The 14,845-nt window shown below is 39.4% G+C and overlaps 1 protein-coding gene across 1 annotated transcript in view; it reads left to right on the top strand.

Annotated features, from left to right (window-relative positions):
• ANGPT1 (angiopoietin 1) overlaps nucleotides 1-14,845 on the top strand; it is a 167,097-nt gene that overhangs the window by 73,548 nt on the left and 78,704 nt on the right. Inside the window, exons 2-3 of the mRNA XM_075705277.1 lie at nucleotides 2,190-2,345; nucleotides 4,611-4,732. Coding sequence (XP_075561392.1) covers nucleotides 2,190-2,345; nucleotides 4,611-4,732 — 278 coding nt within the window. The remainder of the gene's footprint in view (nucleotides 1-2,189; nucleotides 2,346-4,610; nucleotides 4,733-14,845) is intronic.

The following is a 14,845-nucleotide window of genomic DNA, read 5'->3' as shown; positions in this document are numbered from 1 at the left end:
CATATCAAGCACTGTACAGCCACACCACAGACATGCTGTGGTCCTATCTGGAAACCAAAAACATTGGATGTGAGGAAACGTATGTGTTGATACCCCATCATGGGCTTTACCATTCTACTTGAGAGCCCTGTTTTCTTTAGGAGGTGAAAGCTACAGAGGAAATTTGAACTTCTTTTTCAGGTGTTCCAGGATCTGGACCAGAAGCACAACCATCCAGTTTGTGGGGCTCTTTCATAGGGATTACTTGCAACCAAGGGATAGTTTGGAAAAAAAAATTACTGGTTAGAAAACAACAACAAGCAAAGTGTGGATAAAAATACATTATCTGATATGAAAGAGATAGAGGCAAAATACTTCTGAACATAAAAGCATGGTGTAGAAATGTGATGGATCTGTAAAATCTTCCTTGAACTAGCTTAATATCTGTAACATTTATCTCACAGTAATAAACTAAAGCAGAGTAAACTTACACTGGGAGTGGAAAATGGTGACATCCACTGCAGATATCATTTTACAATACACAATTTTCCTTGGCTGTTAAATCTCATTTTAACACTTATCAGAGTATTCAACAATAAATTTTCCCCACCACTTAAAACACTCCACTCTGCAGGTTTCCAGCCCAGACTGGTTACCTGGCATTTCAAGCAAATGTTTTTGTTGTCTGAAACTGTAGGACATCCACTTTGCTTTTGATCATCATGGGTATTAAGTGCTTCTCCAAACTGGGGTAAACAAACAAACAAATAAGCCACCAACAACTGTCTTATGCAGAAAATATTTTACATTGTGGCACTGTTCTTTCTCTGTAAAAATGTTTTTAAAACTACTAGGAGGTGCACATAAATGATCAAATTTGTAATAAATCCTTTGTGACCTCAGCTTATGTGGCTTATCAGAACATCTAACAGTAGTTACCCCTAAGCACAGGAATGCTTATAGATAAGATGAAAGCAACCCTTCTTATTAGTCACACTGTATATCTGACTCCTGCTCCTTTCTTCAGTCTTTAAATCAACGCCATCTGGTTGTTACTATTTAGTTGCGCAGCTTACCCTTCACAATGAAACATGCTTACTGCTGCAGAAGCAGGTCCAATGTGATTAAAGTTATTAGGTAAACCAGCGGTTGCTTAAGTCTGGAATCAGCTAACCATAAAATCATATCATATCAGCCACAAAATGAAACTGAGGATCAAATCTTTACAGGTGTAAATTGGCTGGACTCCAGCTGATTTCAGCGAAAGGTACTGAAAACAATGTTCTGGGCCACCTTTCTTTATGTTAATACTTTATGGAGCACATCAAGCAAGATGCCAGAATGATGTTTGTATAAGTAAGAAACAATCTCATCATATTGCAGACTAGTCCTGGGTTTATGGTCTGTTGTGGCAGGGTGAGGACGTAGGTAGCTAGAAGGGAATGACCCTGCCTACATTAACTAAAACAAACCGAAACAAAAAGTGACCTTGCCTCTGGGGTGCCCAGTTTATTTAGAGGGTCCTAATTCAGATTCTGTTCAACTGACTGCAAATGCAAGCCAAACAATATCAAGACAACAAAAACAAAGGAGCAAAACAACTTTCTGTTTTTTGGTCAATGACTTCCTTCTTTTATTGCTATGACTGTGTCTTTGTTCCTTTCCAATTTTTTGGCCACAGCTAAACTAAACTGTGTTCATTGCTGAGTTTGTGAAATTCTTTGTGGGGATCTAATCCAGTAAAAAATCGTATTGCTGAATGACTGTGAGATAGGAACAATCCAGGCAAGGTAGGTTGTGGTAGGATCTCTTCCAGGTAGAACTCACGTGTAAGTTACAATGTACAAGTAGGACCTGGCATTTCCCTGTGGTGAGTTTTATTCTTTTAGGGGTTCATTCTGGAGCTTCCATGACATCTCTACCACAAACGCTCACTGCAACCGTGACACAGATGGAGGCAGGCAGGGCCTGCTCCAGGTCATGCCAGCAGGCCATGATACTTTGAAAAACATTGGGACTCTGTGACTGGAAGGGGCTACCCAGATAGTCAGGTCCCTACCCCAGCAGTCACAGGGTCAGCTGAGACTAGGGCTCCCCCTGAAAACGCTGAAATTTCCCCTTTGGGCAAGAATGCCAGCTATGCACCCTTATGTCACCGGAATGCCTACACAGGTAAAAATACCACAGTTACAACCTTTTCTCTTTTACAGCTTGAGAACTACATTGTAGAAAACATGAAATCGGAGATGGTGCAGCTGCAGCAGAATGCTGTGCAGAACCACACCGCCACTATGCTTGAGATAGGGACCAGCCTCCTCAGTCAGACAGCAGAGCAGACGAGAAAACTCACGGATGTTGAAACCCAGGTATGTTCCCAGAACGGTTTTCTAAAAGGTGTTAATTGCAGAGAACTTTTCCCATCCTCTTTCTTTTCTAATGCATCACCACACAAAATATTTCAACACAGGGCTCCAAGAAACACACAAACTCTGTTTCTTGGTACCAATAGTGGTGATGACTGACCCTTGTTATGTGTCTGTCTTTTGATTTCATTTGGTTAGTATATTTAGCTCTGTGTGTGTGCAAGGCAGGCAGGACTGGACAGGAAACTAAATCAGCATTTGACTTCAAATAAACAGCCCAGCTACCAAGTGTGAATGATACAAGTGTCAAGCTAAATAACGAGTTTCAGGCTAAACCAGTCTTTGATCTCCATTGTTTGCTTCTTTACTATTACAAGAAAGTTTGTTTGTTTTCTGCAGGATGTTTCCAGCTTTTTGAAAAGTAGTGTATGTCTGCAGCTTTTAAACTGTGAAGAGAGAGTGACAATCATCAGATTCTTTATAAAACACTGTGTACTTGTTATTACTGTAAAATCATGTAACATGGCATGCATTTAAAGAGCCATCTCCATATGATTCCTAGCACTAAAATCACTGTTGTGATTGAAGTGACAATAGTATCACTGTTGTAACACAGAGTACAATTTCATACTGGGCTTATTGCAAAGATATGTACTACTTTTTGGTTTTTGAATTCTTTAATCAGTTTAAGATCCATTTTTTTTTTTCCTTATTTTTGCTGACTTCCTCTTAATCTTCGTAGCATGTGGTATACTACCAGCTGCACTGCATTCACTGCTCATTTCGAACAGGGGAATTAAAGTATTGCATTTACTTGGGTTTGTTCTAGTAACATATGCACTTCTTGAAAGATCATATTCTCTGTTCTAATGTCCTTACCTACATTTACAATATCATTACCAAGTTTTTACATAATTGCATTACAGTACACTGAGAAACAACAGGAATTATGAAAGACAGATATGCTGTCTTACAGAAGTTCCCTGCACCTTTTTTCTTACATTTTGGTTTGTAGATCAACATTCACTTATAAATGCTGTGATCTCAAATTACCACAGTTTCTAAAACATAGTATATTGACTTACGAAAATGTTGGGGAAAATCTTTAATTCACTACCAACAGAATATCTAAATGGAAACATAAGAGGTGAAGACCTATGGACTGTAGTATTGTATGTTCAGTAAAGATAAAGGAGGTGTAGGAACTCTTCTTACATCCCAAAAGACCTACCTAGGTGTAAGTGTTGAGTACTCATGCACATTTTCCTCCTTTAAGCAGATAAGGGACAAAATGTGCATTGCCTCTGTCTCACTTTGAGGAACCACTTCAAGGTAGAGGTGTCACTGGCAACTGCATGAAGGAGCAGATGACTTCCTCCTTCTATACCTATTGCTGAAGAATTTAAGGGATGTTCAAGGCATCAGTGGGAGTGGCTCTTCCTTGTTGCAGTACTTGTTCTGACTTCCAGCTCAGTGATGGCATGTCCCACCTCCCCTCTTTCAGCAGTATAAGAAAGTCCCTGGCTCTACCATCAATATGCCAACTGGAAAATCTATGCCAACAAAATCAGCTAATAATTAATATTATCGCTTTCATTATTGAAAGTATTCTGTTATTCCCACTTTTGAGCTATTTTTTGTTAGAATCTATCCTCTTTCATCTAGTTAAAAGGCTTCTTTTGGTCCGATGTACTTAGTAAAACTTGTGCTATTGGTACAGATCACCACTAAAGTGAAGGCCACTTGCATAAAACAATGTTTAGGATCACAGTCCTCATCTTCAAAATCTGTGTAAGAGTGCAAGTAGTGACAACATAAGCAGACACCAGACTTCTGCCAACACTGCAAAAGAGAGAAGTCAGGGGAAAGCTAAAGTAGGAGCTCTATTTACAAAACAGCAGATGCAACGCTTTGGCTTCAGTCCAAGTACTCTTGCACTCTTCTGGTTTAAGCATGCTTTGTAGGAATGCATGTTTGAGGCATGCCTGTTGTTCTTTCCATTGAAATAAAGCTTATCTATCGGTCACCTTTCCTTTTTCTGCCGGCCTAGTATTATTCTACAGTAAACAGGGTGCCAGAATATCAGCTGGTACATATCAGTGTAGCTTGATTGAGTTCATTGGCACCAGATGAGCTGCTGAGGTTAAAAAAGGATTTAGAAACAATTTTTGACGAATCATCAAATCCAAATTAAATGGTTGCATTATGTTGCTACAACAACATAATCAGGAAAATATAAACATTATTTTTTTTTAATTTATCTGTAAGGTGCTAAATCAAACATCCAGACTTGAAATTCAGCTACTGGAAAATTCACTGTCAACATACAAGCTAGAAAAACAGTTGCTGCAACAGACACATGAAATCCTGAAAATTCATGAGAAAAACAGGTAAGAATGAGTAGTTGGTCTCTTACACTCTCTGTTTATCACAAAGTGGTCTGTGCGTGCTTTGTTCTAAGCAACTGATGGAAGAAGCAAATATGGTAAGTGGAAAGTATAGGTAATATTTATCAAATGGCTGAAAGAGCTAGGGTATGAACTTACATTGTGTTAGCTCATGTATGACAAATGGAAGTTGATTTTTACCACTTCTCATGTGTACTGTAAGTTTACATCTCAGTTTGCTACATGACAACTTAGTCATATGACCACAGTTCCTGCTACTGAAAAGCATAGGGATAACTTGTATAAGCACTTTCAAGTAGAAAAATATTAATAATAAATTATGAGATTATCAACTACTTTAAAGTGCATAAGAAACAGAAAATCTTCAGTAGTTCATCTTTCTAATTTTAATGGATACAAAGATCTAACATGTAGAAGTATCTCTCTCTCTCCCTTTGGACTCAATTGTATATAGCACCCTTGGAGCCATGATCCATTTAAAGAGTAAGTGAGTGATAAACATTTGGGGGTTACGTTGAAATTGAAGAAAAAACTGTTTAGCAGCACATAACTTTTTAAGCAGTGAAGTAAAAGTCAAGAATAAGTTCCAGTGCTGTCCCTTTCTGTGTTACACAGAAAGGGGCACAGGGACTCAGTACCTCAAGTCACTGGATTTAGCAATCCAGTATCTCAGAGAGCATGTGTGGTGGGTTGACCTTGTCTGGCTGCCAGACGCCCACCCAGCTGCATTCTCACTCCCCTTCATCAACAGGACAGAGGGAGAAAATATGAAAAAGCTTGTGGTCGAGATAAAGACAGGCAAATGACTTATCAGTTACCGTCATGGGCAAAACAGCCTTATTTATTGCCAATTAATAACAGCATAGGACAGTGAGAAATAAAAACAAAACCAAAAAGACATTTCCTCCCTACCTCCCCTTCCTCTCAGGCTCAACTTCACTCCTGACTCTTCTACCTCCCCTGCCGAGCAACGCAGGGAGATGAGGAATGGGGACTGCGGTCAGTTCACGCTTTGCCTCTCCTTCCTCATGCTTTTTCCCTTGTCCAGCACGGTTCTTTCCCAAGGGCTGCAGCCTTTCAGGGTAAGATTGCTCCCATGTGGCCTCTCCACAGGCTGCAGTTTCCTTCTGGACATCTCCTCCTGCTCCACCATGGCCTCTCTCATGGGCTGCAGGCCCCTGAAGCTCCCGGGCTGCCCAAACCTGGACACCTGCACTCCTTACAGTGGGTAAAGCCATTTTCCTTCTTGGCTGCCTTTCTAGGGACCTAAGGCTCATATTCCTGCCTCTGTAATGTCCAGGTTAAGCAGGGAGGACAGAGAGTGCTTGCACTCCGCAGCTTCACTCTTAGCTCCCTTCTAGAAAGAACAACCATGAGGAAAGGCTGACTAAGGTTTCCATTTCCTGTATGTACATTTGACATTGAAGTAAGGCAAACAGCTTTAAAAGTGAGGAAGTTACTGAAGCATCCTGTACAAGCTTTAGTAGACTGTTTAAACTGAGATCAGTCAGTTTGCCAAAAAACTGCATGACTCCAGTGCTGCTGGACAGGAATCAGCAACCGAGGCGGAAATACCTTGCCCAGGGTTGTGCGTAAGGAAGACCAACGCCACAATAGGCAAGGAGCTATAGGGAAAAGAAGGCAAAGAACCAGATAATGGTGAAAAATAGAAAATGTTGTTACGAAGAAATGTGTTTGCTAAATGTGTCTAGTTGCAAAGCTGGTCAAATAGTATACCATTATTGCCACTGGTTACGAAAACCAATTTAATGTATTCAATCTAACAATTGTTTATAACAAGTAATTCCAGCAAATGTTATTCTGGAGAAGTTGGACTACATTGAAACCTCTTGAACTCCACAGATTTCCCTTGACCAATTGGAAATATGCATAAATTAGTGTGGGATTAACTTTGACTTCAGCCATCTCAAAATTAAGTAATTCACGTAAACTGTGTATGCGGGCTCTCCCTGCAGTCCATGGAGAGAGTAGGCATGTGAAGGAGGCAGTTCATTCTACCTATTTTACGAACCTATTTCAATTTGGGATTAACCCAAGCATTAGTTAAGTATATAAATACTTGCATTTTTTTCTGCTGCAATCTGGTTAGCAACAAAATTTTATTGGCTGCTCAAGAAACTCCATCTTGTGTGCTTAATAATCTCTATTTATTTATTTATCTTAGGAATGTGTCAGGGTGTAAAGCCTTCAAGTCAGTAAACAAGTAAGTTTTATTTAAGTTCACCTTTGACTTGGCTGACATCATGATGAAATGGTCTGTGACATGAAAAAATGTCACCAAGCTCTGCCTTGGTTTTTCGGAAGAAAACATTTTTGGAGAAATGTTAAAAAGCACATTTTATATCAGATTTTTTCTCTCAGAAGTATAGTTGTATGTGGATAAATGAAGAAGCACATGGAGTTTCATCTTGTAATGAAGCAAGAACCTGGCATACACTGTCCAGGTTCTGTTACTGTCTCCTTGGGAATGATAAAATTAGGGAGAGGACATTGTTATGATTACACTAAAATATGGATCATCAGCTCCTGTATCGTCATCTACTCCTAACAAAGAACTGTGTAATCTTGGCCTTGTAGGTCCTGATCCTGAAATCAGTTATGTGTGTGTCAGTTTCATTATAGGACAAATCTTAGTGATCTCAGCAGATGCTAGGTTTCTGGGCATGCCAATGATTTTAGCTTGCTTAACTTTAAACAGTACTTACAGATTACCCATCAGGGTATGTTCAGTTGTTGTTTGCAGTTAAAATGTCTTCATCCCTCTCCATATCACTTTCACATCAATAAAACAAAGAAGACTCCTTTTATCCGCATTGCCTACATGGACTGTAAGCTTTTTTGGAAAGGGCCTTTCTTTTGCAGTAGGTATACACCACAGTGAGAACGAGTGTAGGTACTATCATTGCAAAAAAAATCAAAACAGGTGGTTTACTGTGGGCAGATCATTTCTTTCTCTGTGCTGAAATTTCCTCTATATAAAATAAAAATAATGATCTTAATCACTTTCAAAGAACTGGATTTTGGATTAAAATAATGCAAAGTCTTATAGTAACAATAACGCATCATTGATGTACTACAGTAACTTGTATATTATCCATAAATAAAATGAACACTGTGTATCGACAGGGGACCAGTGCATGTTCTTTTGACTAGAGATATATCTATTCTTGGTCTTTCTCTTTACTTCCTGCCTCTGCTGGGAAGAGTGACCAATTTTTTTCTTTTTAGCTCACTGAAGTGAAAGATATTCCATGGCATGAGTAGAGTCACATTTGCCCCAGAACCGTGTTTCTGTTGAGTACTCTCATGCCATAAGTAGTTTAGTTTTGTGGGTTCCCACCCACTATAATGTAAATGGTGGTTTCTTCCATTGCTATTTTTTCTCCCACAAGAGCTTTCTAAAAACTATTTTGATTTATTCTTGAAAGATTTCCCTGCTTAAGTGCCTTTATGAGCCCCCCTTTTTTTTTCCAGAACATACCAGCTGCATTTAACTTATTGTGTGCCATTTCTTTCAATATGTAAGTGTGAAAACAACTTTTTATTTACTCAAATGCAACAAATGAGGAAAAACATAATGGAATTCTGGATCTTCCAGCAATAAATAGTGGAAGTTAAATTTAAACGTAAAATCCTGCTTGAATTTGCAGACAATCAAACTAGATTAACATGTTCAGTACGAGAACTGTTGTACCCTATGAAAGATGAGGGCTCAAGAATGATTCTTGAATTTCCATCTGACTGTGTGAAAGATGAGGAAACACAATATATCTATTTGCATGTTTCACATATATTAAAAAGATAAATCCAGATTTTTCACTTCACTTTTGTGATTTAGTGGAATTATCTTGTCACTGGTATAAAAAATAGGCTTACTGATGCTAAGTGACCAGTTACGTTACTGGTCTTGAGAAATATGGGGACACATTTTTATATTTCCTTAAACTGATCAGACAGTATCATCCCACCAAAGTAAGTATGAGTGGTCAGGACCTGACAATACAGGGAAAATGTTACTCATATAAATGCAAGTACAAAGAAGCTGTCTCAATGAGAAAATACTGTTCTTGCACTCAAAAGTAAGTATTTAAATCCTCTGCCTGTTTGTCTTCCCATACATATGTAATACAAAAGAACCACATGTATACGGCCAAGGAATTTTTTTCTAGTGTGACGTTACTTGTCTTTATTTATTGAATAGCTCGACAAAGTAAATGTTTTTATCTGTATTTTTAATAAATCCAGATTTTTTTAAAAGATTATTTTAAAGCGAAAAATGTCCATCTCTAAGATCTGGTCTATATCCTGTTCTCACATATCTAAACTGAAGCCTCTGAAAACAAAGATTAAAAAAAAAAAAAAATCTCTTAAACTGCCATGGTCTGGAATGGATTAGTGAATAAACTACCTACCTTATAAGGCAGATTGTCTAAACCAGACTTTCCTTCCTCCCCAGAGAGCTACCAGAGTGCTTTCTATATGTTATACTTCATCACCTTTCAGAATGACAGCAGCTTTCACTGGAAGTTGTTCTTTGACTTCTATATGGGCCTTCTACCCTCTCCAGCATTACCAGAAGGCTTTTTCTGAATCAGCAGGACACAGCACAGTTGCACTGAGGCATCCCACTAGCTTACATCCTGACAAAGTTAATACATTGTTTGTATGATTGAAAATAGGTTCCTAGCCTTGTCAAGATCAGTAGGTTAGACATTGAGCATGATTAACCTTTAGGAAAATTAAATTTGTCTGGGTTTGGGTGTGTGTGTGTGTTTGGTTTTAATTTAATTGTCTTCTAGGTAATGACTCCAAAGAGTCATTGTCCAATGGATAATATTGGTATTTATCCATGTTAACAACATTTGTTTCTTCAACAACTTCATTCTGTTCCCCCAATGCCTGATTTGTTTCCCCAAATTGACAGTTACAATTATAAAACCCACATATACCTATGCGTGTGTGTGTGTGTGTGTATGACGGTTCTAGTAAACGGTGATTTCTTTTTATTGTGAGCATTGTAGTTCCCATGACTGCTTCATCTGTCTAGGTCAGTAATGTTTTCAAACACGTAGGAATTTCAAACATACAGGAAATGTATAGGAATTTCAAATGTATGGAAAACATATATAGTAAGCTCACTGTAAAAAAGAGCCAGTCATTACATCATGTCCATAACATTTTACTCGAAAGTGTTATAAAATAATGTTATGTAACAATTTCAGTCACCCTTTACAGATTGTTGGATTAATTGGTATAGAGACAGCCCTCTTTTGTTTTCTTCAATATTTTATATCAGCAATACTCATTAATGAAAACTAGTGAGATATTTTCATTTTAACTCTGTCTTCACAATGTCTGCTTAAAAAAATTGAGAAAATATCTTTACCAAGCACTCAGCAAAGTTATTTCTTCATGGTATTTGTCTATCAGAAACTTTCTCATGTCACAAGGAAAAAAGAGAGAACAGAGTGGTCTCACAACAAAAAAAAAGTCTAAGTGTCTTTGTAATTGGTTTCAACCTGTTGCAAGATTTTTTGATGAGGTTTCTAGCACTTTTTTTTTTTAATTTAAATGAGCTATAATAAATATGAATGTAACAATACAAATGAAAAATTCTGGTTGCATTGGAGTCAAAGGCCATAAGAGCAGCATTTCTCATACTGTTTAAGGATTACTTCCTTTTGGAACAGGCCAGTGCAGAAATCCCCAATCTATGCGAAGTTTTTGCTTTTGTTCATTTGGAGCTTTGACCAAAGGTTTCTCATTGGTTCTAAAGTAAAATACAATGAATGTTTTGGATTTCTTCCAGGAATACAGGGAGTGGACCTATCCTCAGGACTTAATCTTATCTGTTGTAGATTTATGGATATAGAAAGATCATTACATAGTTGCATATGCATTCCTTAAAATAGCTTAGTTTTGCAGTTTATAACAACAGGACTTTTAAACTACATAGAAAACTGTAAAGGAACCAAGTGCTGTGACACTCCCATCTTTCTACCACATGTTGTTGACACACTACTCATAAATATTAGGGTATATTATTACTAAAGCCATAAAACATCTGCTTGCTGTCTGTCTCTGTAGATGCCAAACTGGGAAGCTCTAAACATTCTTCCTTCTTGCTTGACATGGTCAGTGTTGCTACAAATACGACTCTCATCACCATGGGTTCATTCACTATGGTTGTAGGCTATGGTGGGAAACAAATAATGCTTTGCACAAATTGTGGGTGTCAAAGGCTCTTTCTTTTGCATGAAATCATTCAGAAATGGAAATAATTTAGATGTGGACATGCAGATAGGATGTCGTGGAATTAGGGAAATGCCCTGTACTGGTCTAGGATATGGATAAAGATAAAAGGAACTTTTTTGGTCTTTACTTACCATTTAACTATAAAGCAATATTCTGGCTTTAAGAATGGCATCTTCTCTTACATTGACAATACACAATATTTTCAATGGACTGCAAGATGTCAGACTGGGATGTGACCACACCTAGTACCCATTCTATCACAGACTGTACCCAGGGCTGAACTTGTTCCTATCCAAAGTGTATTGATAGAACTTATAAACTATCAGAAAAGTTAAAATCTAGAGTCAAAATGAGCTTTTCAATAATTTTCATGAAAAAATGCACAGAACTGATAAAATTCACATAGAACACTTTTAAATTTTTTTTGAACAGTATTTTATGACTAAAACCAGTTCCATCAGAACATTTTAAACCACTTCTGCCTAACTAAACTAATTAGTCTGACCTGCATAACAAAGCTCAAAGACTTCCACATAAAAAAATCCATATGAGTCTAGAGTATAAAGGCATTGTGTTTAGTGTTAGATCTCAAGTGATGAAAAAAATCAGCTACAGGTCGGATAAGGTGTTAAAATAATTTATTGTCTTTGGCTTCAAAATCCATACTTTGTTTCAGAATGAAACTTTCTATCATCTGATTGCAGCCCACTGAATCTTGTTATGCTTTCGTTACTAATTAACGAGCCTTTTAGACTGAGATATCATGTTCCCCTTTGCATTTGGGACCCCACAAAAACATGTTTTCCCTTCCCATCTTTTCTTTTTTCCCCCCTTTACCCAGATCCTTTTGGTTTTCACAGAACTAGATATGATGATATTACAAAGTATATTTTCTTCAGTATCTTTGTAAGTCCCACATTTATAACATTTCACAAAAAGATATTCGCTGCTTGGTTTCTTTTTTTTTTTTTAAAAAAAAAAAAAAAAAGAAAAGAAAAGAAGAAAGTTTTATATTACTCTAGCTTGTACAGCAAATCCAGGGCCTGAATTTAATCTTTGCATTGTTATCATTTGTAACAGCTCATATTAAGGCTCCGTGATATCTAGTAGAAACAACTCCATATGGATTTTATTACATTCTTCAGTTAGGTTAAATGACCTGAAATTATGCAGGCATTTTGCCACTGATCTATTATCCAGAAGTAAAAACAAAGGTGGGGGGAGAGTGCAAATAAATAAAACCTAAGACTGACTTGAACAGGAAGTAGTTTGTTGGCAAGTTTGTAACGACCAGTTGGTTATGGGCATGAGAAACCCCTCTTTTGGCATATATAGTAGAATTACTGAATAGAAGGTAGCACAGGGATTGAATTAATTACTTTACCTAATATTAATAAAATCTTTCTGCTGAACTCCCGCCACAGCATCAAAGCACTGGCCTGAAAAAAGTTCACTGTTGACAGATACTAGCTGTCCTTTATGTCTACAACTCCTGCATTGGAGGAGAAGGCTGAGGTACTCAACAACTTCTTTGCCTCAGTCTTCACTGGTAACCTCTCTCCTCACCCCTCCTGAGTTGATGGACCAAAAGATGGGGACCAGGGGGGCAAAGCCCCTCCCACTGTAAGGGAAGATAAGGTTCATGACTGCCTGAGGAAGCAGAACGTACATAAGTCTATGGGACCTGATGAGATGCATCCCAGAGTCCTGAGGGAATTGGCTGATGTAGTTGCCAAGCCACTTGCCATGATATTTGAAAAGTCATGGCAGACAGGTGAAGTCCCTGCTGACTGGAAAAAGGGGAATCACGTTGTGCCCATTTTTAAAAAGGGAAGAAAGGAGGACCCTGGGAACTACCAACCTGTCAGCCTCACCCCTGTGCCTGGGAAGATCATGGAACAGATCCTCCTAGAAGATATGCTCAAGCACATGGAGGACTGGGAGGTGATTTGAGACAGCTAGCAAGGCTTCACCAAGGGCAAGTCCTGCCTGACCAACGTAGTGGCTTTCTATGAAGGAGTGACTGCACCAGTGGACAAGGGAAGAGCTACGGATGTCATCTATTTGGACTTCTGTAAAGCCCTTGACACAGTCCCCCACAACATCCTTCTCTCTAAATTGGGGAGTTATGGGTTTGATGGGTGGACTGTTTGATGGATAAGGAATTGGCTGGATGGTCGCATCCAGAGGGTCGTGGTCAATGGCTCGATGTCCAACTGGGGACCAGTGACAAGTGGTGTTCCTCAGGGGTCCCTACTGAGACCAGTGCTGTTTAATATCTTCATCAATGACATAGACAGTGAGATCGAGTGCACCCTCAGCAAGTTTGCAGACAACACCAAGCTAAGTGGTGCGGTTGACATGCCAGAAGGACAAGATGTCATCCAAAGGGACCTGGACAAGCTGGAGAGGTGGGCCTGTGTGAACCTCATGAGGTTCAACAAGGCCAAATGCAAGGTCCTGCACCTGGGACGGGGCAACCCCTGATATCAATACAGGCTGGGGGATGAAGGGATTGAGAGCAGTCCTGCGGAGAAGGACTTGGGGGTACTGGTGGGTGAAAAGCTGGACAGGAGCCGGCAATGTGCGCTTGCAGCCCAGAAAGCCAACCGTATCCTGGGCTGCATCAAAAGCAGCGTGGCCAGCAGATTGAGGGAGGTGATTCTGCCTCTCTACTCTGCTCTGGTGAGACCCCACCTGGAGCACTGCGTCCAGCTCTGAGGCCCTCAGCACAAGAAGGACATGGACCTGCTGGAGCGGGTCCAGAGGAGGGCCACAAAAATGATCCGAGGGCTGGAACACCTCTCCTATGAGGCCAGGCTGAGAGAGTTGGGGTTGTTCACCCCGGAGGAGAGAAGGCTGTGAGGAGACCTTATTGCGGCCTTCCAGTACTTAACGGGGACCTGTAAGAAAGATGGGGAGAATCTTTTTAGCAAGGCCTGTTGTGACAGGACAAGGAGTAATGGTTTTAAACTAGGGAAGGGGAAATTTAGACTGGATATAAGGAAGAAATTTTTTACAATGAGGGTGGTGAAACACTGGAACAAGTTTTCCAGAGAGGTAGTGGAGGCCCCATCCCTAGAAACTTTCAAGGTCAGGTTGGATGGGGCTACTTGATCTAGTTAAAGCTGTCCCTGCTTACAGCAGGGGTGTTGGGCTAGATGACCTCTAAATGTCCCTTCCAACCCAAAGCATTCTATGATTCTGTGATTCCATATTCTTCTAGACATAGTCTGACATGCCTTTTATCTTTGTAAATTGTACACTTCTGACTCAGGACAGAGAGGGTACTAGATTTAGAGTATTAGTCAGGAGAAAGTGTTTCCATACACGTGTAAAATTATTTATAAAAGTTGGTGTGAGCAGGTGGCATAGTATGATGCCCAACAGTTTTCTGTCTGAGGACCCTTTTATGGAACTAGAAAAGGGGGGGGGGGGGGGAGGACAGAGGGGGGGGAATATCTATGTAGACTCAAGGAAAACAAGGGAATCCTACCTTAAAATGCAAAATTCTGATTTATTGTTTTGGGAAACAGTACTATTAATGTGAAAGCAGATACCACTCATCTGGTGCACAATTCCTTTCCCAGCTTCACAGACTACATCAAATGGTGCTTTTATTGTGGGTTCCATATCCCTTGATGGTATTCCATAGCTCCTAATGCTTACCTTCCATTCAGTGGTAAGGCTCTTCACAAACTCGTCTTTAGTTTACCCCTGATTTTTGTCTCTTGTCATATTGACCCATCCATGCTACCCATGATGTCCTCTTCAATGACCTGCTCTTCTCCCTCCTTTGCCTACCTTAGGATTTCTGCC

This window comes from Pelecanus crispus, chromosome 2 (genome assembly GCF_030463565.1).
Source record: "Pelecanus crispus isolate bPelCri1 chromosome 2, bPelCri1.pri, whole genome shotgun sequence".
Taxonomy (NCBI): domain Eukaryota; kingdom Metazoa; phylum Chordata; class Aves; order Pelecaniformes; family Pelecanidae; genus Pelecanus; species Pelecanus crispus.
The sequence above is the reverse complement of the archived record's forward strand: the minus strand, read 5'-3'. Positions and strand labels throughout refer to the sequence as shown.